This window comes from Papilio machaon, chromosome 19 (genome assembly GCF_912999745.1).
Source record: "Papilio machaon chromosome 19, ilPapMach1.1, whole genome shotgun sequence".
NCBI lineage: Eukaryota > Metazoa > Arthropoda > Insecta > Lepidoptera > Papilionidae > Papilio > Papilio machaon.
The window spans coordinates 5,676,629-5,704,145 of NC_060004.1; the positions used below are offsets into that span (position 1 = coordinate 5,676,629).

Sequence of the window (27,517 nt, forward strand, 5' to 3'; positions counted from 1 at the left end):
TTTTATATAAATGTATACATTTAGATGTATATTTATTATAACTTTTTTATATAATATAACTAACTTCCTTTTCTAGGACCAATATTTTTGTTATTCTTGCATTTTATTCATTCCAATGCAAAGTTTTTTTGTATACTCATACTTTTGTAATATCATTTTATTTTTTAAATCGTGAATTTTATATAAAATATATATACATTAATAAGTAGAAAAATAAAATCTATTTTTTAGACTAATTTATTATTAACACGTAGATAATGTTGCCACTTAAAATAACTACAGTTGGAAAAAAATTATGCTACTTAATTTAATAAAATAATAATTTTTATATTTTATTGTTTAAAGTGGGATTTCTATTTAAAAAAAATACAATCGTGTAAAAAATTGTCATCCTTTCATTCTTTATATAGAAACAGATATGTTTTTTGCAAATGTTTCGTCAGTGAAAACCCACAATGTCACATTTTTTCATATTGTTCTCAGTTACAATGTTATAATTCCATAATGTTACTATTTTGTAATTTTTTTTTGTTAATCTCTAGGAATAGAGAAGCTTCTTAATTCTTGCTTTGTAAATAATTTAGTGGTTTAAAACAATATTTTTTTAAATAATTACTTTCATTATTTCTTAATAAAATACTTGATGTCATTTGAAATGCATAATATGTTAGAAATTATTTTAGTTATATGGACAGACTCATTTATATGACAGTTATGTAAGCATCGATCAGTTGCCAATTATCTTATATTTTGTTTACATAAATAAAAAAAATGATTAAAAAAAAGCTTATAATTATTGTTAGAAGCACACGTTGAAGCGATAACATTAGTAATATTTTATTTATTCTTTATCTGTCGAAACAAGATCATTGTTTATTGCGACAGATATTGTTTTTATTTTAAGAAAGTTCATCACAAATTAGTGGTATATTTGAAGTTAGAGCTGAGAGTACTCTTGAATGTATTGGAAAATAACCTCACGATAAGTTTACTGTCGTAACATCTGTTTACAATAATATTGTTCTGCCTCTCTTTGGTGAAGAAACAAGTTACATAACTTTATAGTTATTTAATTTTTCAACGAAATTGAGGGAATTTGACACTATTGTTGTTATACAGGTGTTATAAATAGTGAAGACAGTAAGAATAACGTTTTAAAGCAATGCCTATTTAAATATGACACTGCGGGCAGTGAGTGACATAAAAGTAGTCGCGGCTCTAACTTCCAACTGAACCGAAGGCATCGAGATATTTTGTATTGGACACAGTATTACTCGACCAATCTTACAGTGCCTTTGTAATATTTAATAAAATTAAGCTGCAATTCTGAAGTTTTATTTCACTCAATCCCTCTCAAGGTTACGAAGCCGGTTAAATTAAATATTGAAGCTACAATAATTCAGAGAATAAAAATGGTAGGAATGTTTGGAACACCAAGAAATCACTATCACTTTTCAGGTTTTCTGAAACATTGTACTGATGCTGGCCAAAGAAAATACAATTTTTTTACTGTTTGAACCATAATTTCTTAAAATACGGTGAATCTATAAAAAGTAGAGGATTTTATAGGTAACTTTTGTGATCCTACAACTCGATCAAAAGTAAGTTTTTGCTAAACTTACCGTATCCACGAAAATTAAATTTTTGGAACATTTGTCATAGATTTTTTTCCCAATAAGGGACTTTTCAGGGTTGACATATAGTGTTCCGAACAGTCCTGTCAATTTTCATTTCAATACGAATTATTTGTAGTTTCACCCCTTAATTATTTTGACTGAGTATTAACAGTCTCTTAATTTTCTCAAACAAAATCTACAAACGACTTTAAATGTGGAACTTAAATCAAACGTTCTTCAGTTGGATCTACATCTGTAGAGTAATGAAATGAAAAACACAATTTTTATATAGATTTATTTACTTTACACTATATATTTCACATAAAGACTAATAATTTCATGCAACATAACATTTGATTATATTATGTAATATAAAAATCTAATAAAATATGTATATTTAATACTCCGTAAGCAACTAGCGGCAAATCTGCTCAGGCACATTTAAGGCACCGGACACCAGATGGCACTGGTCTCAAATTCGCATTTACAACGAATGTAATGTCAAATATACGTGTATCTTATTTTAAATTATAAATACTTATGGAAATAATTCCATAAAATATCTACGTCTAACTTAAATTAACAAAATGTACTTAATAAAAATTATTATAATAGTGGAAACTGTAGCTGCCTACATAACATTAAACAATAAAACAATATTTTCTTTGTAATCGACACATCTCATGTTCATGTAATCAAAAATTACTCTATCATCTATCTAAAATAGCCAATTTTGTAAAAAAAAACTTTGTCGTTTTCACGTTTTCGAGTAGTAAATATATTCTTATAAGACACCAATTTCTATTTTAGTTAAACTAACTTACAATAATTGTTAGTTTTGTTTTGATGAGGTGAAAAGTTAGTTAAATAATCAAATTACAATAAATGTAGTAAAATTTTTGTATAGTTTCCTAATTCAATTTATTGAATTTCAAAAAAAATTGGTCCATTTTTGTCTTCTTATTGACATGACTTTGGTTCGAATTTTTTTTAGATCTTGTTGTTTTATTACATAATCTTCAGTATTATTATATTTTCTAATAAAAAACTTATTTAAACATTTCTTCAAAATCTCGTATCTCTTCTTAAAGATTTTAGCATCAAGTTGAAGAGTTAATTCCGATTGAGATGCGACATTTGAAAAAATCTATAATTTTGTAACATAATAATATCCTTAACAATATAGTTTGAAACAAAACGATTTATCAACTAGCAAACTTAATTCCATTAACTATTAATAAAACAATAAGGTTTGGTAATTGTTGAATGCTTGCAAAATAAAAAACACATGCTTCATTATAACTAGATTCTTAGAAAAGACAACAAAATAAAGGCTTTAATGCCATTAAACTTAAGTTATAACACAAGTTATTGTAAACATAACATTAAAACTTATAAAGTGGCAAAAACTATATACGAAGAACCACTGATCTTATTAAATAGGTCATTGCTTGGAAATAACACTTTTTGCTTTTATATTATAGCTCAAGATTGTTGACGTTACGTTGTCTTTACACTGACGTGACGTCATGTTGTAGCTGACGCGACGTCAAGTTGTCATTAACGCGACGTCACGGAGTCAGTTGTCTGTAGCACTGAGCAGCAAGGTGCCATCGTCGAGGCGCTGCAGACGGTATGTGCTGTGGTCAGGCATGTGCCGCACCAGCTCATCCGTCAGACGTACGCGAGCACCATTAGGACCCAGCACCAGCACCGTCTCACCGTCCTGTTGTAATTAATTTGTACTTTAAATAAACGGGGCAGCGTCTTTGTGAAATGCAACACAATATGCTTAACTAGAAAGCCATGTTCTGATGTGAGTGGATTCCATTATCAAAGCACTCATATAAAAATATTATATTAAATTTTTGGGTGTCTCCGCAGTACTTTAACAGTGGTAGATCCCGCAATAACAATATTTGTTGGGTGCAAGAATTGGTCGGGTTGACCGGTGAAATACCACACAGAAGACAAGTGTGAAGTGGAAGCAATTCCGCGTTTCGTCGGATTAGTGTGGTGCCGGAGGCCTTATTAGGAAAGGATGGGAAGGGGACGTGGATTTGGCTGAAGAGGGGACGCATAGATAGGAGAAATATCCTCTTTCTGTGCGTCCTTTTGGACGTTAATTAAATGTAGGAAGCGCACCTACATTTGCGGATATCTATAGGCACCGGTTGCTTCGCTATTTCGGCGAATCCATGTGGCCGTTTGCTTTTGGTATATAAAAATACTAACTAAGTGTGTGTCCTGAGTCAATTTTAAATAAAAATAAATAGCAATGTTAATTATGATTACCTTGTCAGCTGGGCTGCTGTGTGCAGGATGCAGCAGGGGACGCAGCTTGTGCAGCAAGTCTCGCGCACTGCACGCGTGCAGGTAGAGGGCGCTGTACACTCCGCCGCCCGCCGGACACACGTACACAGTCAGCCGGGGCTCTATGCGCCTGCACAACACGATATATTACCATGTATGGATCCCAAAGGATGTTAAACGGATGGTCAAAAGCTAGTATGCGCTAAATTTGTTAAAACCTATTCAGGTAACTCTTAAAATTGTTTTATATTAGTTTCGTTTCAACTTACTTTGCATGCAAAGCATTAAATAGACGTATCCCGTCAGCTAGGCCACAGATCTGGATAATGTCATCACGGGACAACCTGAGAAAAAAACAAAGTTATAATAAAACATCTTTAATGACCATACATTCTTTAACTTGTGCTACTACGTTTTTTCACGGTGCAGAATTGCTGGCACTTAAAAATATTTGCTTCCGTTCCTTAGTAATAGTTATATAATTCATAAAAGTGTCATACCGCAACAGATCAGCTCCGGAGAAGTTGGCAAATGTAGGGGCATGCTGGGAGAAGCGGTGCCGCGACAACCACGCCTGCGTCTCAGCAGACGACGCCTCCTTCGACAGACCGCCACTCTGCAAATGTAAACATTTATAGAATCTCACAATTCATTTCACTAGAATAACAAAAATACATCATGTGCCTGAAATGTGACAATTTTAAATTATAAAGAGGGGATACCTTATCAGGATCCTCTGCGGGCTGCGGCAGGTCAGGCAAGATGGTGTCGGGCGAGTGGCACGGCGGAGTGCTCACTTTCACATCCCCACCACTGTTCAAAATTATTATTTTTAATGTTTTAAACAATATTAATAAGGATACCATTTAATCCATCCATCCATCTAAACCAGGTTTTCCCAAAGGGGTCGATATTGAACTCAAAGCATTCCTAATTCTCACTCTGTCTTCTTCTATTGACCTAAGTCAGAATGAAAAATAATAATAATAGTTTATCTTAAAAGTAGGTAATTTGGCCATGTGAGGTCTGTGGTAACGGTTCATTTTGGAAAAGGGATCACTTGTCCAAAATAGTTTGGGGATCCCTGATCTAAACATTTGCCTATATTAGATATAACTCTACATCTATCGGAGTAATAAAGATCTGAGCATATACTTCAAGAACATTGATAAACAAATTAAAGTATTATCCTCGGGAAACTGCCAATGATTATTTTTACATTAATACCCACAGAGCTATCAGTGTAAACCAGTTTACATCAGTTCATCAACAGTATTGCAACATTGTATAAGTCTAATTTAAGACATTTACTTTAAACTTTTTTAACATATTATAATTTTTAATAATTGACAAAATACCAAAGTTACAACATGTTTTATGTGAATGTTTCAGCAGTGAAAACAAAACGGTCAATACACAAAATGTGAAATTATTATAAAATTATACTCACTCTTGACAGTACAGTGGTTTCATCTGGTTTGTTGTAGCAAGAATAGCTGTAAAGGAATGAAGCTTTATTTTTTAAAGCGCTGAACCAGATATTATTAAAAATTATACAAAGAATTAAAAAGAAAATATTTTAGGCAACTTTTATTTCTTAAAACTACTACTACTCATAAGTAAAATTATATTTTAATTACCAGGTTGTTGCAATGCAGGTTTATTCACAACCATAGGACTTGTAACAGATTTAGGGGCCAAACTGTAACAAAAAAAGGAAATTCTTCAATTGATAAGAAATCTCACATATTTGAATAGATTTACAATTAATTAAGATATCAAGAAGTAAAGAAGACCATAAAAAAAGATAGTTTGTGGTTCCATTTTCTTTCTCGGGAAATGCAAGTAAAAATACTACTCTATTATAGAGTCCTAGTACTTCCCTAATTACATTATTTATGAAAATATCTAATTAAAGAAAAAGTTGTTTTTGTCATAATAAAATTTTGCAATGTCCAATCTGTTCTAACATAATGTAAACATGCCAGTTAAAATGGTTAACAAACATTTGATTATTTTGAAAAGGTATCAAGTAAATCATGTATTTATAAATAATTCCAATGAGATTAGTTCACTTTTGGATGGAGATACCTCATTAAAAATTTTTACTGTATTGTTGTGTTTGTTTCATCTTCTTGAAACTTTCATACACAGTTTGAAAAAAAAAATGTTGTTTGTGTAGTATCAGCTGATTCAGAAATGTTTAAAAATACAATGTTGTATGTGTATAACGATACTTGCGTATTACAGTCCGAATGTGCAAAATGTACGAAGTGATATGACCAAATGAAATGCAAAGTATCGTTGAAATAAAGTAGTAAAATTCGGTAAAATCCGGATATTTACGGTAGCCGTGAGCTCAGCCGCGCCGGCCTGACGTGTACGTTAGCAGCTTTCAGCCGGCGAGCCAGCTCTCTGTACGTGTCGGGGTCCGCCTCGATCTCCACCTCGGCTTTCAACAACGAAAACTTCATCCGCCAACCTCGGGCTTCGACGCCGTGTATCAGCCGAGCTCTGAGAATGACCCCGCGCCCCAAATGCCGCGCACTCAGTCTCTGCTCGAGAACGAGCATAATACTCGTCAGCTATAGTCCTGTCTCGTCAGGTTAAAGAAGATAAAGGCTCCGGAACCGACGCGGTACGCCAAGCCGCCGGCAACCACCATAGCTGGTCCACGGGCCGCCTCAACAACCATTTGTCACGATTACCGAAGGTTCCACACAGCACTCGCGTCAACAAATGTAAATACTGTCTATTTTGTTCACTTGTCTAACATTATTTCCAAATGAAGTGCGGCAAAAGACTGGTAAATACGTAGCAAAGTACTTTTATTTTCAATGTTGTGTAAGGTAAAACCGTACGTAATGGAACACTGAGAGATAACACAAGTACGAAAGCGGTCTACAAATTTAGAGACTATATCAGAAGCAAATATTATCAAGAAAACAGAAGCAAAACGCAATGAAACGCACGGCGGAAGGCAAACGACTGGGCTGAATGGCCGCTGATTGGTTGAGTGAGGCGCGTTTGTCGATTGGATCCAAACCGGTTAGAATCGGTTCGCAGTGGCCGTACCCGGCTTGCGTTGCATCGGACAACGTCATGCGGACTAGTGAAGGGCAATAACATTTTCAATCGATAATATACATATAATTTTTTTACTCGAGATTAAAAAAAAAGTCCGTATAGCTGTAGAATAGAATACCGCTCCAGTATGGTTATTACAGTGAACTAAAACTTTTTCTTGTTATGCATGAACTATACGTACGTTGATGAATGTCAAATCGGCACCAAACCGGATATTTTAATCGCTCTATGCAATTTTGGAGAACACGTTAGTTTTAATCTCGCGTGAACTGGTTTTGTGTCAGGCGATGCCTTAGTTCATATAGAAGACGTAGCAATTTTGTTTGGCAGTGCATCGAATGAGATTGTAGATGATCGAATAAGACGTAATTTACAGCGAGAGCATCACTATTTCTCGATGTTGTAGCAAAATAAACCGACCTGACACAACATTGGTATTTATAAATCTTAGTTTCTATTTATCTGTTATATGACTAAACAAATAATAAATCTAAAAACAATATTCATGCCATGAATTAATCATAAGTTATTTTGGAATTGTGGTTAAGAAATTTTACTACAATGTTGTGTATGATGTATGTTTAGATCGTTTAACTGACGCAATTTATATTGTCCATGGTCAGGTCTCGAATGTCGCATTTTTTTCCTTTATGAAAATATTTTGCACTCTTTCTAAATACAATCATCAAAAGAGCCTTTTTACGCATCAGAAATTCAAAGTTATAAGCGGCTTATCGTTCATATTTAGCCGAATCCTTGTGAGCGTGTTAAATATTACAAGAATTCAAATAATCAATAAACCCAAACAGAACCACTTCGCGCGGGCTGAGAACGGAGAACCGTCGGAAGTGGTGGAGGCGAATTCAATGAGGCTAAATATAGCACAACGTAATTATGAAAACTGGGACGAGATACTTTCGTGCGCTTGCCGTATATTTTTGTTACGCTCACACCGTTGCTATTCACGGTGTAGCAGAGCGTAAAACGTTAAACTGTGCATTAACTTTTGTATAAGATTTTAAACATACATTAATTATAGCAGTAAATTACTGTAAATATATTACAATTAAATCAGAGCGAATATATTAAAACAATCAGAGATATGAAGGTTGCAATAATAATAGCATTTTTGATTTTTTAAGAAAAACAAGGAATAAACAGTTTAAACACTTACAGGGATAGACATAGTATTATGTAATATATAGTATACCTATTATAATTATAATCAAAGTCTAAAAAATCTAATATCAGACTTTATAGTAATGTTAAACTGTAAAATGTGTATTGGCAATTTTCCAATATAACGTCATACTTGAATACAAATAACATGGTACATAATCTGGTGACGCAATTATCAACATCTGCTGGTTAAATCGGGTTTTTCTACAAATAAAACTTATGTCAATTTTCATTCATATACAACAAAAACATAACTCACGCCCGTAACCCAGCGTGGTAGGTAGAGACACACGTTTCTGGCTCCTTCTATATTCCTACGTGCATGGCGGTTTCGGTTGCTTTTAATACCTCCATTAAATCTTGAGTATTTCATAATTCTGGATGGTATAAGTACATCTTGGATGGCTTATAAAACGTTTCCAAATCATTTTTGCTTGCCTTTCTTAACTCTACTGACAACATGCTCTTTTAAACATTATTCTTTCCTTACTATTTACAATAATATTATTCACTTTTTATATCTATCTATATATATAAAAGAAAGTTGTGTTAGTTACACTATTTATAACTCAAGAACGGCTGAATCGATTTGACTGAAAATTGGTGGACAGGTAGCTTAGAACCAGGAAACGGACATAGGATAATTTTTACCCCGTTTTCTATTTTTTATTCCGCGCGGACGGAGTCGCAGGTAAAAGCTAGTTACAGATAAATATCTCTTCAATTTCCAAACGTTAAACCGTAATTATGTAACTTTCTTTGTGTAAAACGTTTGCATGAAAAATTTCTGTTATTTCTCAATTTCGTGTTTTATGAAAATAGCACAACCATTACTACAATTGCAAACACTGAAATCTCGGTCAAATGCGATTCAGTACAGTAACGTAATTTGTTTCGTAATAAGACAGTCTACACAAGTAACTGTGGTGATGTAACGTTTTTTATTTTGAAAAGCTGCCGACGTAATATTGCAAAGTTAAATAACAATGTTATGGCCTAGAAAATATATTTCATGTCTTTTAACTATACTCAATACATAAACGCTAATATCCGTAATTTAATAATATATTAACCGTAATTTTTGAAAACCTATCACAATTATCGATAAATCGTTTCCGTAAACTTTGTTCACAACCTTAATTACGTCACGGTGACAGCTTACAAAGCCGCCTTTTATTTTGACAGCAATTTAACCAGAAACAATAGTTTAATTGCATTCGAGAAAAAAATAACGCGTACAGTTATACAAGTGTGGATGTGGTAGATATTTATAAAGTTGTCCGTAATGACCCCGTTAGCTGTTACAGCGTGAAATGTGCGAGGTGCCTTTGTTAGTTGCTGGCTGCTATTGGTACTCGGCGCAATGAATTACCGCACTAGCGGGGTCAGGGAAAGGTCATTGAGAAAGAGTGATGAAATATTTTCATCTTATTCAACGTCTTGTGTCCAATTTATGTCTGGTTTACATTATACCAGTACAGTTAGACAGTAGCGCTGGCTAGGCATGGACTGTTTTGGCTTACATGAATTGTTTGGTAGGTAATAAATGAAAAGTTAATCAAAACTGTTAAATAGGTCCTAGTGTATACATACGTAAGTGTCTTTTAACAAGGGAAACCACTCACGTTGAATAGTTCCAAATGTTACAGATAAGATATGTAAAAGTGTACAAATAGGCTAAACAGAGCCTCTTTTCCAAAAGCGATAATATGGCCAAATATTATCAAACTCTGATAAATATTACATTGACAAAATAACTACGTAACGTAATTTAAATGTGGGTAGACTGAACCTATTGCTTTTTTATGCGATTAAATTTTCTCGACAATAGGGCAAATTGACCATAATAAGACTGAATATGATGAAAAATTTACCAACTGGTAATTATAATTAGTTTGACTCTTCTGTAATTGATTCGAACAGAGTTCTAGAAGAAGTCGTATCAAGGGTAAGCTTACTGGTTGTTCTCAGCTCCGATTATCGTTTAATGGCACATCGCATTTACCAATTTGTATATCAGTTAGACGACAATAGCTCAGTGAGTCACAGTATGTACTTCCTGCGATTAACACATCGCTAGGACTTAATACGAAACTAACAATGACGTCACAAAGTAGTTTAATTGCAACTTTCCATAAATTGTATACACACGCGTATTGCCATCCTCTGCCTCTTTCTCTTTAGAAAAACCATAGATAACTACGAATGAGTGTTTCCTTAGCGAATTTAACTTTTGTTAAAGTCTGTAACAAGCTGTCTGAACTTGTTACAGACTTCGTGAATCAAAATTACTTAGCAAGAAACTTTAATTCCAAAATATAGAGAAATCTGAAACGATACGAGTATAGAGAAATAAAAACGCTTTATAAATATATCGACGAAGTGTTTTTAAGGCAAAGCAAACACATGGCTAATGATTATTGAATAATACAGTACTGTCTGGTAATTGCATCATCAATTAAAAACGTCGCGGTTGCATTGAAACTGGTAAATGGGGCCTCGAACGCACGTAACCGGTTCTTTGCGGCGCGGTTACGGTCTTGATACAATCGGTCGTCCACTGGTTTATACGTCCCCTCTGCTTTTACCCTGTTCTTATCTAAATTACATCTCAGACGAGATTGTAAAGATTTTCCTGTAGAGTTGGCAGAGATTTTGTTTACAACTAGTTTTTATCCGCGACCTTGTCTGTGTAGAATTAAAAAAAAGGGTGAAATGTAACTCGTGTGTTAATCGATCCTATGTACTATATTTGTGTCAAATTTCAATATGTTAAACTTTTGTGGAATTATCGAGTAAACATGTGAATTAAACCTATCCTACTGGAACCTTACATTTTCCGGGATCTGAGGAAGCCTATGTGTTCTTCCAGACTAAATCAAATTTCTATGCACCGGTTTTGGAGATACATAGAAATAAACATCCATCCATTCAAACATTCGCATTTATTATATCAATAAGAAATAAGATGGTGACTAATATATCTTAGGCTGATTTGTATATTCGACTTCTGTCTCCCAACTGAGCTTTTGGTAACCAGTTTTGTTATGTAGTTGGTTACGAGTTACGACTGACCGAGTGATATTTTTAGCCGACTTCAAAAAGAAGGAGGTTATCAATTCGACTGAATTTTGTAATACTATCATTAACTTTCATAACGCTACGACAATACAACGTTCGTGTAACATAGATATATGTATAACTGAGTTTTTTTATATTTACTTCTTTAAGTCTTTCTTACTAATAATTATTTTCAAAAAGCCTTTGATAAGGTACGTCATGTATTGAAAAACTGTCAATTTTTTATCTATACTTTAATCTAGCAATTCTTATTAATATTATAAATACGAATATTTAAATCAGGGATTCCCAAACTATTGTACAAGTATATTTTGGACAAGTGACCCCTTTTCCAACATGAACCACAGACCCCATGGCAAAATTACCTACTTTTTAAGATCAATTATTATTATTATTCATTCTGAGGTCAATAGAAGAAGACAGAGTGAGAATTAGCAATGCATTAAGTTTGGGAATCCCTGGTTTAGATGGATGGATGATTTGCTATTTGGCTAAACAGATCGCGATGAAATTTGGCATAGATATAGAACATAGTCTGGAAGAACACATAGGCTACTAATTAGGTTTTTTTTAAATTAATTCCACGCGAACGAAATACCAGGCGACATCTAAGTGAAAATCTAATTAAGAAAATACAACATTAAAACTAGATAAAAATCAAGTATTTTTTTTAAGGTCCACTTCATGTTTTTTTTAACACTAGCCCCAGTAAATCACGTGATATTAGATTTACTTCTATATACTTACCAGTATATTGTGAATAAGTACTTACCACAATTCCGGAGAGTACGGAGGAGAAGTGGTGACCAGAGAGGGTGGTGGCATCATGGCGTCATTTGACAGCTGTTCACAAATATACAAAACTTTCTGTAATCAACTTTAAATAGCCATTTCATGAAAAAACTAGCTTTTACCCGCGACTTCGTCCGCGCGGAATAAAAAAAAATGCTGTGTGCATTTTTTAGATAAAAAAGTTCCTATGTCTGTCTCCTAGTTCTAAGCGACCTCCCCATCAATTTTCAGCTAAATCAGTTCGACCTATCTTGAGTTATAAATAGTGTAACTAACACGACTTTCTTTTATATATATAAGATTATGAATTGTATAAAATCTAATCTTACTAATATTATAAATGCGAATATTTGAATGTATGGATGGATGAATGTAACTAAATATCTCCAGAACGGCTGAATGGATCTCGTTGAAATTTAACATGGATATTGAACATAATCTGGAAGAAGACATAGGTTACTAATTAAGTTGTTTTTTAATTCTTCTCGGACGGAGTCATGGGCTACAGCTAGTTATTAATAGTTTGTAATAATAATGAGGTATTGAGGTACGAAATGGCCACTATAAAGTGGCCAATTAATATTTGACTACAATTCATGGTCAGGCTAGAATTGTGGCTGATTATGTTATAGCCGCTGTATAACCGCGTGGTTACCGTGGTGAGGACGGTGGCATCACACCCAGGCTGGTACTTGTCGTGGTCTGCTCGCGGCCGACGCAGCACCTTCTCACGGTCCTGTTTGTGCTTCCTATCAGCACCCTTCAGCTTGAACACCTATAAATAAATGTAGTTTTTATATCTCGATTAGTGTCTATTTTCACTAGGACCATGCTAGTGGAAACGACTCTTTTTCAGCATTTTAAATTGCGAAGTTAACATTGTTAAGTGACTAGCTTTTTTTTACTTTGATCAGCAAAAGTCATAGATACAAATGTTATTGAGATCCAGTAATAACAACAACCTTTTTGTGTAAGGAAATGATGGGAAGGTGAAGTGGTTTAGGCGGAGGAGGGAACGCATAGGAAAGGAAAATATTCTATTTCTGTGCATTCATCTCCATTGATAAAAGGTAAGATACGAATCTGCGATTGTGGATGTCTATGGCCGGCGGTCGCTTCGCTATTTCAGCGAATTCAGGTAGTCACTTGCTTCCTTGCCACCGTATATTTAAAAAAAAAACAAGTAATATTAACAAAACTAAGCTGAATTCCTACTTTTAACAATTCATTTTTAACTTTTAGTTAATGTTGTAAATGAAAGACACGGACAAGTAATCCTAAACTATTGAAAATTGCCATAAACATTGAATTAAGTATGAATATTTGTAATCTGAATCAAATAAATATTATCATTATTATTATTACACGACTCTCCATCATTATAAGGAATAATTAAAATATAACAAATATAGAAAAACATAAAATATATACCTAAGAAATACCTTAATTGAAAAGGGTAGTTTAGTAATCTGAAGGAAGTTAACAATAGTTAACAAGTTGAAAAAGAGTTAATATGTTGGAGGAAGCAAACAGATAGCTGCAGAATATAATTTTATCAAACTTGGTAACTATAACATTTTCTTAAAGGATATATTTTTTTAATTTATCATTATTGTATGTATACCTTAATCTGACAAGCGGCTGCGTGCAGTCGTGTGACGTCATCAGTTGCGAGGTAAGTCTCCACCTGTATACGGAATGGTACTCCCTTCTCTCCGCCGTGCTTCTTCGCTGTGAACTCCGTAGATATGCAATTCACCTACAAATTTACAAATATTATACTACTCTTATATTAAACTAGCTGTCGCCCGCGACTCCGTCCGCGCGGAATAAAAAAATGCACACAAGATAAAAATGTTCCTATGTCCGTCTCCTAGTTCTAAGCTACCTCCCCATCAATTTTCAGCTAAAACAGTTCGACCGATATTGAGTTATAAATAGTGTAACTAACACGACTTTCTTTTATATATGTAGATTAACATGTTCCCTATTGATTTCATTTAAATAAGTTAAAATATTAGTGTTCACTGAATGTGTTAAAAAATATATTCAAGAATACCTCAAGTTTTCTGTCAAACTCTAGATTAATTAAAGAATTCAATAAGTTTCTTAAATAAAAACAAACTAAGATTAAGTTCTAAATGTTTCTAATAGATGGCGTTATAACGAAGCATCGATGGCTCAGGGGTTAAGCTTGTAATCTGCAGGTCCTTAGTTCGAATCCCGGCACGTAACAATGTTTTTCTTAAGGTAAAAGAAAACATCGTAATGCAACCTTCACATATGTGTAGTTAACCAACCCTCATCTAGCCAGCGAAGTTAATTATGACCTAGTCACCCCTAACTTAGGGTAGGTCCCAAGCTTCTCAGTGATGATGATAACTTAATAGTCGCTTTTACCTTGATGTAAACTCCAACATCCTTGGTGGGGTCCCACAAGACGTGGAGAGCATTGAGGCTGGCCGGGTGCTCCACTCTGATCACACCGTACGACAGTGGCACATCCACCTGAACAAATCATTACTAAATTTACAAATAACTCGCAAATTAAAAAGCTAAAAGCTCTAAGTAGATGGCGCCAGCAGCAATCGCCTTCTGTCATCTGTCAAAGTTCATAATAGTTCTGACATAAAATATATTAAATCTACTTAGGCCCAAAAAATAATTTTCATCAGCCCGAGTTCGTCCACTGGTGAACATAGGTCTTCTCAAGATTGTCACAAGGCATAGAAAAAAAGAAAAAGAAAAATACTAGCTAGACTTTTTTTGACAGGCTATAAGCGACTCCATAAGAGAGAAAAAAAAAATTTTAAATGAGAAAAATATTACTATCTCTTAGACCAGTGTTTCTCAAAGTAGGCGTTAACGCCCCCTCGGGGGCGATAACGCCTCCTTGGGGGCGTTTGAAACCTAGGAGGGGGCGATAAGGGGCCTAAAAAATGGGGGGCATTGAAATTAATTAAAGTAATGAAATTGTGGTTTTTAAGTTTTAGGGCTGAATAAAAATTAGGGGGCTCTGAAATATAATTGATCTTCAAAGGGGGTGGTGAAAGAAATAAGTTTGACAATCACTGTCTTAGACTATCGCTTATCCAGGTTCGATTGTATTCCACGACAGACACTGGTTTTAGTTACATCAACTGACTGAACATAGTAAAGTTTTTTAATCCAGTGGATATTTTAATGCATGTTAATTCCATTATGGCAGCCTTTAACTAAAAATACTGAAACGATTGTGACAAGTGTGGTATTATTCTATTAAAATTGTTCCTCAGAGTGTTATTGGGATATAATCAATTGTTTTTTTTTGGTGTTTTTATTAATAAATAGTGGTATTTCTTTGTAGTAACCTCTACGATGCGCTCTCCGGGGCGATCTGCATGCCACTGGGCGATCTGCTCTCGCTCCATGTACTGCAATCGCCGCTCGTGGAAACAGATCTTTATCACGCTCTGTGATACAAAGTTTTTAAATTATTAAACGTAGGTTTCCACTGCTGAAATATATTTGAAAGTCCCTATAATTATTTTTGTAAAAATAATAGATAATAATAAAAAAGTGTACATTTTAGAGAAGAAACATGACTAAATAAGTCGTAACTTAAATACTTGCAAATTGCAAACATCTTTAACTTAGATATTTATGTCATATTACCGACTTTCAAATAAGTTTGGTAATCTTGAAAGAAAAAAAATTCAAGAAAGATTATTTTTAAAAAGATAAGAAAAGTAAGGCAGTGTATTATATTTACCTTTAGTATCTTTCCTTTATAGTGTGACAGATCTCCTAATTTCTTGAGTTTTATCTCATATGGCTGACCCTGGTTGAGATATGTGAGTGTCTCTTCGTTTTGTTTGGTTGCGATAGATGTCGCTGCAGCTAACACGTACTGGAACCTGCCAGATAATAAATCAATAATTTATTTATATATCCATTTTCTGTACATCCCCTTCCCTGTTCATTAAAGGTAACTTTTTGTTTGTCTTTTCGAGAATAAATTCTTTAAACTTAAACGTAAACGTAAATGTAACACCGCGAACATATGTGACTGTACCTGGTATCATCCTTGAAGCTGGGCTCACTTCGTTGTATGGGCGAGTGAAGGAACCCATCCAGAGAACTGACAGGTGAACACATCAGCAGACCTGGATCTGACACAATGACACCCTACAGATATTATTATGTCCTAGAATTCCAAAGAAACAGCTCTGTATTAAAAAGTTTCGATACAAAAATACAAATGTTGAGGTAAATAATCGCAAAATTTGTTTGGTCATAGATAATGAAAGGGACGATTAATAAGAATTCATACATTTTTTTTTATATCATAAGGTGGCAAACGAGCAAACGGCCACCTGTATTCGCCGAAATAGCGACGCGACCGTTGCCCATAGACATCCGCAAATACAGATGCGTTGTCTACCTTTAATCAACGGAGAAGACGCACAGAAAGAAGATATTACTCCTTCCTATGCGTCCCCTCTTCCGCCAAATCCACTTCCTTTTCCCATCCTTTTCTAATAAGAATATGGTGGGAAGGGAAATGCGTGCACAATCGAAACCTAAAGTTGAACCAATCAGTTTAGTATTGTAAGATTCAAACTTAAATACAGCTCGTGGTTATCTGCGAGAGATATGAATAGTACTATAGTTTAGGAATTTATTCCGGATATTGCATAATGTTGTAATAAAACAACTCACTCTTATTCTCGTGTATACCGGGCGAGTGGTAACCGGACATAGGCACCAGTGCGCCTGCCTGCATGGCCTGGCACTGCATCTCCGGACTACCAGCTGTTACATAAATGATTGGATTCAATTAGAAAATAGATATAGAAACAAGGAGACACTAGTAGGAGTTTTATTACTCGAGTAAATCCAAAAATCACCGCTTCGCTTCCCCTAATTCCCCTACTATGTAGATTCAATCAAAGTGTTAAACGTTGTGTGATGTAAATGAGTTGCATATTTAATTTCTAACCTTATATCAATTTGAGAAAGATTTTATTTAGTGGTAGAAAATGCCTTTTAGTCTTCTATTTTTATTGCTGATTTGGTTTAGGAAATGTTAACAGCACTTAAGTTGGCACGTCTAGTACTATATCACTCTTGATGCAGACGTGCCAACTCAAACGTCGCATATGTAGTACAGTGACTCACATTGGTGCGGCATGATGGCGTTGTTATGCGGCGGAGACTGCTGGCAGGAACCTTCCTCCATACCCTCGCGGTTCACGCTGTCCACCACCATGCTGGTTATCTAAAATATGACAAAGAATAATAAGTTTTTGGATATTTTAATATTATGTAGTATCAAACACTTATCGTATCCATCTCATTTTTTGTCAAATTTCGTCTTCCAGTAGTTCACTTATTACACTTAGTTAACGTGGGTTTACACTGCCGAAACACCAATCAAGAACGTTTATTACGTGCTCATTTTTATCTTTCAAGTACAATAAATGCGAAATAAAAGTTTAGATGGATGGATGTTTGTTAGAAGGTATCTCCAGTACGGCTCAACGGATCCAAATGAAATTTGACACTGATGTCACACATAGTCCGGAATAACACATAGGTTACTTAGTTTTTTTTTTTATTCTTGCGGGCGGAATCGCGGGCGTCTGCTAGTATTGAATAAGCGATTCCATCACTACAGTGATATGTAATTTACCCATTAAAATAAAACTAGGAATAAAATTTGTCATAGTCATGCATGTGTTCTAAATTATAGCTCTTAATATAAAAGTTTACTGTACGGTATTCAATAGATCGTATAGAGCGATGTCAGTAATTTGTTGTGTTGGGTGTTTCTGTAATGAAAAGAGAGTTGTCTATTTTGCCGCACCGACCTGTCTGTCGTCGATTCGTCGTGCGCAGGGCCAGGCGCGGCGCGGCGGAGACAGCACGGCACCCGTCGGCGACGGCGCCTCCTGCTTGAACACCGACAGCGACGGCAGCGACAACAGAGCCTCGCTACATACATATACATAGTGGTAGATCTCGTAACAATATTTTTTGAGTGCAAGAATGAGCCGGCTCGACCGGTGAAATTCACGACGTAAAGACAACGTGAAGTGGAAGCAATTCCGTTTTTTACCTCACGCTGACCAGTAAAAAACTTAAGAATAGGTATACATTTTTATACAAGGAACTTACTTCATGGACAGCTCTCCGGGCAGATCTAGATCGAGGTCGTTGACCTGCCAGCCGGGGGAGAGGTGCGAGGAGGACGAGCTCGTGCCGCTGCCGCCCATCTCCCCCAGGGACGCTGGAACAGACATAAATTAATTAATTATTAATATTGGGTGCACATGTACTGCATAACACCGTCCCAATACAGAGAAGAATTGATCGTAGATTAAATATTCATTATTCAATACGCATATACGCATGTCAAATATGGCGCAAGGCAAATTGTGTCTGTTAATAATAATCAACTGCCAGTAAGCAGTTTGTTAAAATAGATGTTTAAATTAATATGCAATTAAATTATAAATAATTAAACTTAAAATTTCACTATTAATAATTTACATAGAAGCCCATAAGCATGTAGCATAAACCGATAACATCATTATTTTAGAGCAGTAATAATTTGGATAGGAAAGCTACGTCTTCGGCCAACATCATCTATGTCAATAGCAAATTACATCGATTAAAGTTAGTCTTAAATTAATTAGCAAAACAAAATTGTTATCAATACGTGACGTCACACTAAGATATACACGAGGCAGGTTTATCAGTAGGGTCGCTGACAATTACGAGGCGAGATCGCTCTGAACCTAGTCTTTAAACTGGTTACCGTTATCGGTACTGTCCGGTTTTCTATTGAAATGGTTTGTTTTTGAAAGCTTCTCTAATTTCTTCTTTGTATTTCACATCTTCTAATGTTTATCTGAATTAATACCTACAATATTAGAGATGACGTGAAGTGTTAGTGAGAGGGACAACACAAAGGGACTACGAAAGTAATCAATGAATGAATCTGACTATCATAGTTGGATATCTTAGTTTAAAATGCCAATATTATTACAATAGTTAACTATGTTTGTTCCGAAATAATCTACGTGATTTACCTAAGAAGAATAAGGAGATATTACGGAAAATAAGTTAAAAGATAAGGAATATAAGTGGCATTAGGAAAGGTAAAAAGATAACTCATCCTGCCTAATTCAGTGGCCTGATAATAAAATAACTAATAAAAAATCAAAGACTATTTGCTGCAACTAATATGTATCACTACTCTATGGTTAGACATTATAATAAAAAAAGCAATAAATTCGTTATTTTTATAGCATCAAGTAAATGTTTCTTATTGGACTTCAAACTGTAGGTGATGAAATGTGAACAATAATAGCTCGTGTCTGAGATATCTATGTTCTTTGACCTCTGCCGTGCAAGTCAACTGAACTGGTAATCACTGGAAGATTATTTGCAATATTTTAATGATTTTCGATGTATTACTTGTATTTTATTCGATAAGACAACTTAGTTACCATTTTCTTTGATAAGGAAAGACCAATTAAAAAGTATTAAACGAATATAATTTCATATTCGTTTGCAAGAATCGCGTTTTTTCAAGTGATCAGTCTTTTCTGAGACATTAACTTTCAGCATATTTTATTTGTTTTTTAAATTGAAATTTCAAGCATAAAAGTGTGTTCTAGAGTTTCGTAATTACCATATTAAAGCTTCTTCATGTGTATTGTGTATAAAAGGTTATGAATTACATGTCGTTAGAAGTACCATAAGCATTATAGGTGATGCTTGCAAAGGCGTGTGCTCCGAACTCTGAAAACCGGCGACCCTCTCGTGCTTCTCTTGCCGCGAACTGTAGTACTGCTGCTGCGGATACCCTATCCGCTTGTGATGCTGCGGAATCCTCCACCATTATGACTACTCACTTTGATTTATTACTACCAGCAATTTTCGTATGCAGGCAGTTTTAGTTCTTACGTGTCTCGATTGATGACGTTGTTATTATTTTTTCTTGAATATTCTATGAATTATGTTTATTGCTTTTTAAGTTGATCTTGAAATTAAGGATATTTGATTGATGCATTATTTGATTCACTGTCATAAAACACAGCTTTGTTGTAACATCCATAAAACAACTCCTTTTAGAAGCGTCCAATAAACATCTGACTTTTTGTCTCTACTTCGCAATGTCATCTTACAAGAGTGCCACATTCACAACTAAAACGTCATTAATAAGTTTGCAGTCTGTTAAAATACATAAATTTCACTTAATAAAAAAACTTTTATTGTGTCAAGACGTACTTAAATATAGTTTATAAGGGATCCGAAAAAGTTAAACGATAATAATAATGTATATAAAATTTATAACGTCTAAGGTAAAAAACGCAAAGTTAGTCAAAAGCCATCGCAGCTGTGAGATGAACTTCCTTATGACCGCGTTAAAGCATAACTAGGTTGCTATAACTAATGCTAATGTTATGTTGTTAATATTCAGGGACAAACGGTGACTTTAGCCAGAAACTCGCCTTGACTGTGTCTCATTGTAGCAAAAGCTTAGCACTTACTTATCATCTCCCTGGCCTTATCCCACTCACGTAGGATCGGCACACAATCTTATATATATAAAAGATAGTCGTGTTAGTTACACTATTTATAACTCAAGAACGGCTGAATCGATTTGACTGAAAATTGGTGGGCAGGTAGCTTAGAACCAGGAAACGGACATAGAATAATTTGTACCCCGTTTTCTATTTTTTTATTCCGCGCGGACGGAGTCGCGGGTAAAAGCTAGTGTTTTATAAACCTTAAACTTTTGGCTTAATTTTTAAAGCCGGCCGCTTGCCTGTCGCCAACCCTACTTGGGAGGACTATAACCTTAGCACTTACTATCAGAATTTATTTATCTACTTGATTAGTGACAGTCAATAATTGCAACCTTTTATCTTGTAATAACTACTTACAACGAGTTAGGTCCTAAGTTATCTCACTAAAATGGCAATTACATTAGAAAGAATTTAAAACAAAGTAGGCGTTTTAAAATGTTAACAAAATCACTATGACGCGAACTGTTACCAATGTTGTATAACTTGATATACGTCAGAGGTGATAATTTTTAGTGACATTGATCTAAGAAGAAGGATATTGTGACGCAAATATCTAAGTACTAAAAATAGAATAATAAGTTAAAACGTAAATACGCCCAAATGTTTGCCAATTTTATACGTTGCATGTCTGTGTGTCTTTTCCTAGGACCATAGAGAAAAAAATGCAAAAATTAATAACATTCTTATTAAAGTGCATTTATTTTTATTTTGTCGTGATTATTTTAATGAATATCTGTCACACAAAAGGTCTGTATTTCTTCCCATATTTTTGACAGTTACATTATTATTATAGACAACGGTATAACACATCTGAGGCTTAATCTTTGCCATTGAGGTGCTACAAACACAATCAATGGAAATTAAAAAATTATAACAAACCTATCTTAACAATTTTCCCTTTATAGGGCTGTAAACACAGACTTATTATAAACAGACATTTTTTTTTATATTATAAGGTAACAAAATAGCTTGCGGTCACCTGAGTTTGCCGAAATAGCGATCTGCAATTGCAAATGCGTTGCCTGCCTTTAAGTAACGGAGGAGACGTTGAGTGCCTTTAAGTAAGAGACGGGGACGCAGGGAGAAATAGGCTATTTCCCTTTCCTATGCGTCTCCTCCTCCGCTAAATCCACATCCCCTTCCCGTCTATTCTTAATAAGAAAAGGGAGAGAAGGGAAAGAGGATTATAAATTAGGCCTCCGATACGCACACTAATTAAACGTTAAAATTACTTCCACTTCTCGCCTGTCTTCTGTGTGGTCGTGGTGTTTCACCTGTCGACTCAGTCTATTCTTGCACCCAACAAATATTGTTGCGGGAACTACCACTGTTAAATCATCAATTAAAACATTGAAAGTTTACAAAAGTAAATCTATAGAGACAACTAGCTGTCGCCCGCGATTACGTCCGCGCGCAGTTAAAAAAAAAATGAAAAATAGATGTTGGCCGATTCTCAGACCTACTGAATATGCTCACAAAATTTCATGAGAATCGGTCAAGCCGTTTCGGAGGAGTACGGTGACGAAAACTGTGACACGAGAATTTTATATATTAGATAAATAACACTATATAATTTCTTATTTCCATTGAAATTGACTGTACATAGTAGTGTTTGTCATGTTTTGTATATAATAATTCTATATATATAAACAAATGAAGGTGTGTCTGTGAATTATTGAATTGATACAGTTAATCAGATTATTCAAAGCCTAGGGTCATTCGGGGGAAGACTAAGCGTTGTTTTCCACTGCCTAAATATCCGTTCAATGGTATATTTATCTATGTGGCAATGTATTTAAAAAAAAAATGGGAGTTGCCCGATCTTGGTAGATAGAGTTACGGCCACTGGACGACCATTAGATGAAGTGGATCAGATTGTGAATTATGTAATTGTTAAATATTTTCAAATTACTTAGAAATAAAAATAAAACGCAAACAAGCTATTCTAATCATTGTCGTGAATCTGTTTTTATTATGATCACGTGCAAAATAATTTACAATATAACGTGTTACGTATGAATACGTACGAGTGAGCAAATATTTGTCAAAACGTATTTATGGTTTACGAGTAACTATGACTGTTGTACAGTTTTCAAATTTTTTTATGAATTATCAAGGTCTATTTTTGAAGCTATACTAGAAGGAGGGTCTAACGCAACGAAATCTTCATTTAAATTAAAATTGTTTGAGCCAAAAGTACAAACAAGAAGTGAATTCGTCGAAGGAGGGGACACATAGTGAGGTGAAATTTTCTCTTTCTGTGCGTCCCCTCTGTGGATAAAAGGTAGGCAACGCATCTGCAATTGCGGATGTCTATGGACGACGGTCGCTTCGCTATTTCGGCGAATTCAGGTGGTCGCTCGCTCGATTGCCAACTTATGATATAAAAAAACAAAGCTATTTATTATTAAACCTTACTCATATTATAAATGCGAAATATGTTTATTTATATGTTGAAATTTCCTTAACCATCACTTAACCATACGGGTACAGTACTTTATTACCCGTATGAAAATTACGCATTATAATTACTGCATGCGTTTTACTAATAGTAAATTATTACACTCTGTAAAAATGCAACAGAACAGAGGAATCCTCAAAATTTTATCATACTCATTTTTTTTATCAATGTAAATTTATAAATATTTAGGTAGAATAGTTTTTTGTTCTGTAAAAGTTAAGTAAAGATTTTTGTCTTTTTCTATACTAATATAAGAAGGTGGAAAGATAAGATTGTTTGTTTGTTTGCATTGAATAGATATTATTTTCATTCCGCGCGGACGAAATCGCGGGCAACTGCTAGTATCAATATAAAAATATGATTGTTGAAAAATATATAATAAGTCCATAGCAGAAGATAATTAAATTATACTATATACACATCGATACGTGCCAAATCATTGCGTAAAAACCATGGTCAGATTACGATAAGAAATGCATTGCGTCGCGTATTTAGTACAGCTGGTTTTCACTGCCGAAACACTGTTTTTTTTTCACGAGCAAGCGGCCACATGAATTTGCCGAAATGACGAAGCGACCGCTGCCCATAGACATTCGCAATTGCAGATGCGTTGCCTACCCTCAATCGACGAAACGGGAGAGGCACAAAAAGAGAATATTTAACCTTCCTATGCATCTCCTCCTCCATCAAATCCATCTCCCCTTCCCATCCTTTTCTTATAAGAAAAAGGGGGGGAGGAAAAAATGACTAAAATTAAGCCTCGGCACCACACTCATCAGACGAAACGCGGAATTACTTCCATTTGACGCCTGACTTCTGTATGGTCGTGGTATTTCACCGCGCGAGCCAATTCGTGCAACTGATGTTGTTGCTGGCGTCTACCACTGTTAAAACATCCCTTAAATAAAGTACCTAAAATAAACATTCCTTACATTCTCTTTAAAAAAACAGAGGCAACAATACGTATTAATACAAAAGTTACAGCAGTGAAATTTCACGGTTAAATATTCTTCAACACATTTATACGTGCTATTAAACAATCACATTTATTAGATATTAATACAGAAAATTGATAGAAATAAAGTCACGTAATTCTTAAAACAATTTGATGATGTTACATTTCTTTGAAATGGATTTAGTATTCCATGTCTCAAGACTTTTTAAATCAATGCATTTGGTATCACAGTTTTGTATTCTAACTAGGCAATCCATCAATTTATATAATTTCAGGCAAGATTATAAATTTACACCAACATAGAATTATGTAAATTGACTTTTTTATTAGATAATAATCTAGTTGTGTAGTGATATTCTGCAGATAAATAAATTATTTAATCTTACTAATATTATAAATGTGAATGTTTGGATGAATGTTTGTTTGAAGGTATCTCCAGAACGGCTCAATGGATCTCGATGAAATTTGACGTAGATGTAGATCAGTCTGGAAGAACACATAGGGTACTTATTACGTTATTTTAGTTCTGCGCGGACAGAGTCGCGGGCGACATCTAGTATTTTTTATGTGTGTTATATATTCGTTCATCGAAGAATTGGTAAAAGATTTTTTGAGCAATGAAATGGCTAGGTTTCTATCCAACAACTTAGTGCAAAGAGCTGACTATGGGTAAAAGCAGCTAACTAAATATGAAAATATAAGATTAATAAATTAATTACTATTTGGATTACTGTTATATATATTTACGAAAGAGAACGAACTAAAAGTTCTATAAAGTTTTATCTAGGGAAAAATAAATTTCTGTAATTAACCTTATTTTTTTTTTTGAGAATAGTGGGGCGAACGAGCAGTGCAACTCAGAATAGTCACTGAAGCCCATGGACATCCGCAGATGTACCGCAGATGCGTTGTTTCTTCTTGAAGACCCTATCTACGTCGTAGCGGAAATTTGCCTTTTGAAACTGCCGTCGAGACCGATCTTCGGTTATTTCACCATATTCTTAATAGGACAGAGTCAGTTTCATTGATACTTGGCCGTAAAAATAAACGTTGCAATTGAATACAGGTAATCTCACATTTTCATATGTTTTTATATAAAAAAATGCGTTTTCTTTTTACGCTAATATTCGTTTTATTTGACATAAAACATACGACAAAAATTACTGCAACAATGTGTGTGTACTATACAACTTTATGATTTATATGAGACATATTGTTACTTCATAATATTGCAATTAAGTGTACCTATCTTAGGACAGGCCTCCCCCACATAGGGTACCTACGCTTAACGCTAGGTGGAGAAGTGTATGAGGTGATGAGATTGAGCTCATTTGACAACTGAAATTAACATGTATACTAACAGACTGCAAACTAAATTGCATAATTTAACACTAAGAAACATCAAATAAACGAGTTTATTACAAACAAACATCACACTAATATCACAAGCAAATAATATCAATGCACAAAAGGTCACGAGTGTGGTTCCGATAAAATGGCGTGTTTTATTAAAAATGTGCGTGCGTCCGTGTGCCGCATCGCGCCGGTTACTGGCCATGCATCAAAGTTTATAATTTGTCTTCCCATTATCAGTTCTGTATCAACATAGACTAACATAATTGATATTTTCACGTTATCTTACCAAAGCGTTGACAGTCTCTCAGAGCAATGTATTATTCGTTTATTATAGTGTATACAGGTGATGAATACTTTTGTTAAAAATTTATGCTTTAGCTTGTATTGTTCTCAGTTGGTAACAACCTTTTGCCACCTTTTTTATAACATGAGTAAGTATAAAGAATGAAAAGATAGCAGCATGAACAAAAGTTTCTTATGTTAATTGAGTAAGGCTTGTAAGTTATGCGAATCAGTCAGAAGATTAGGCATAATTCAATGCTTCATATGTTACCTTTCTTTGCTATTTAATCTTTGTAGCTCTCGTCTTTCGTTATTGGTCGAGTAATAACAACATAGCATTGAGTGTCAACACCCACTTAATTGTTACGATTGTAATTTGAATAAATGAAATTATATGAATTAGGTCATTCTGTCTACGAGTGATTAAAAAGTTAAGAGTAAAAAGCTACGATAAGACATAAGAGTTCATTAGAAGTGAAGAATAAACCGTCCTGCAGCTAGTTATTTGACAGTTTCAACAAATTATTATAATAATAATAATGTTCTGTGAGTTTTGTAGTAGTTAGTAATTATATCCTTTCACTTACAAGTATGGTGGCCAATAAAATTAAACCCGTCTAAATTTAATATCGTTCAGTTTGTCTAGAAAATTATTCCCTATAAATCTCCTGGTATCTCAGCTTAATCTTTGACCGTACAACATTATTCTATATGCTAAGAATTCTGCGGAGTATACGTACCCATAATTTTCTTTGGCGGCACCTTCCTGGGCTCCTTCTCGTCGGCGTCCTCCCGCCGCATAGTTTTGTCGGCGTCACCCTGATGCCACTTCCTCTTGCGACCCTCCCTCTCCTCCAAGTACATCCCGAGTTCCTCCTCTCTTCCCAACAGAGTAAGCCTCACTGACGACTCCCACGTGAACGGGTCCTCCTTGCGACCCTCATGCATAATAAGCCCTGTATAGTCTCTGTCTTCGTCATATGATTCCATTACACCCGGGCCATAGCGCCCGCACTACACTAAAAGTCACTGAATGAACGATGAATGATAGATGAATGAATTTGTTTGACCGTAACGCAGCGAATAGGTTAAAAGAGTACGAAGAACGAGTTGTACAACTTTTTGATACCCGTCGTCTCTCTTTGGCGGTGACTTTGGAGTAGTTCGTTCTCTATTTTCAAGAGCATGTTTGTGTTGGAGCGACAGATATGGTACTGTATGTGGGGTACGAGCCCCGGGAACACTTTGCTTGTGAAACGATTGCCGATCAAATACGTTCGCTGATGGCTGGGAATGGCCTCCATGGGGCACACTTGGCGACGTGGGAACTTGAGTCGGGCTCGAATGTTGCACTCGAATACACGTCTAGATGCCGCGGCTGTGCGCTGATGCTACGGCTCCTGCAAACAAAACAAAATACGTAAGCATATCTATGAAACATATGAATCTAAACACTCATACCAAAAACAAAAAAAAATGGAGATATACGCTAGAGAAGTGCGGTGATTGCTATTTAGTTTTAACAAATTGTACCAAATATTATACCTTTGCCGTAATAAATGGACGGACACGACTAATGTGTTTTAAACAGACATCACTGAAGAAAACACAAATAATTTTCTTTTAACATTTGTAAATTAAGATTTCGTTATTTAATTACGTTATTAGCTGAGATTACTCCTTTCAATGTATTAACAAATATATATCAGATATACTATTTTAAAGTATTACAAGTTTTGCACAGTGCACTCAATTTAAGGCACTTCATAATGCTGACTATTTAGCTTACATGACATGTATTAAATAATAAAAA

General features: G+C 34.8%; 2 protein-coding genes and 1 long non-coding RNA gene across 3 annotated transcripts; all 3 read right to left on the reverse strand.

Moving 5' to 3' along the window:
• Positions 1 to 2,911: 2,911 nt before the first annotated feature.
• On the reverse strand, positions 2,912 to 26,786 carry LOC106715209 (transcription factor CP2-like protein 1). The gene is made up of 19 exons (XM_045682692.1): positions 26,445 to 26,786; positions 18,228 to 18,339; positions 17,921 to 18,044; positions 17,229 to 17,328; positions 16,770 to 16,862; positions 16,123 to 16,219; positions 15,820 to 15,964; positions 15,419 to 15,520; positions 14,469 to 14,576; positions 13,693 to 13,827; positions 12,724 to 12,843; positions 12,049 to 12,119; positions 5,570 to 5,631; positions 5,380 to 5,425; positions 4,652 to 4,742; positions 4,430 to 4,545; positions 4,199 to 4,273; positions 3,912 to 4,059; positions 2,912 to 3,342 (listed from the first exon to the last, which is right to left on the reverse strand). The coding sequence occupies exons 1-19, from the start codon at positions 26,692 to 26,694 to the stop codon at positions 3,196 to 3,198; spliced, it is 2,142 nt and encodes a 713-aa protein (XP_045538648.1). The 5' UTR covers positions 26,695 to 26,786; the 3' UTR covers positions 2,912 to 3,195.
• LOC123722108 lies at positions 20,075 to 25,742 on the reverse strand. Its single transcript, XR_006756428.1, has 2 exons — positions 25,428 to 25,742; positions 20,075 to 20,264 (listed from the first exon to the last, which is right to left on the reverse strand). It is a non-coding gene; the product is annotated as an uncharacterized LOC123722108 (long non-coding RNA).
• On the reverse strand, positions 26,710 to 27,018 carry LOC123722107. The gene has a single exon (XM_045682693.1). The coding sequence runs from the start codon at positions 27,006 to 27,008 to the stop codon at positions 26,793 to 26,795; it is 216 nt and encodes a 71-aa protein (XP_045538649.1). The 5' UTR covers positions 27,009 to 27,018; the 3' UTR covers positions 26,710 to 26,792.
• Between the last annotated feature and the right edge of the window lie 499 nt (positions 27,019 to 27,517).

What these genes read in the sequence shown, in the direction of transcription:
- LOC106715209 (XM_045682692.1), bottom strand. Translation starts at nt 26,694, where the DNA reads ATGGAATCATATGACGAAGACAGAGACTATACAGGGCTTATTATGCAT. An exon ending in CCGGAGAGCGCATCGTAGAG is followed by an intron (nt 14,577 to 15,418) that starts GTTACTACAAAG and finishes TGATTTGTTCAG; the next exon opens with GTGGATGTGCCACTGTCGTA. An exon ending in CCGCAGAGGATCCTGATAAG is followed by an intron (nt 4,546 to 4,651) that starts GTATCCCCTCTT and finishes TTACATTTGCAG; the next exon opens with AGTGGCGGTCTGTCGAAGGA.
- LOC123722107 (XM_045682693.1), bottom strand. Translation starts at nt 27,008, where the DNA reads ATGGAGGCCATTCCCAGCCATCAGCGAACGTATTTGATCGGCAATCGT.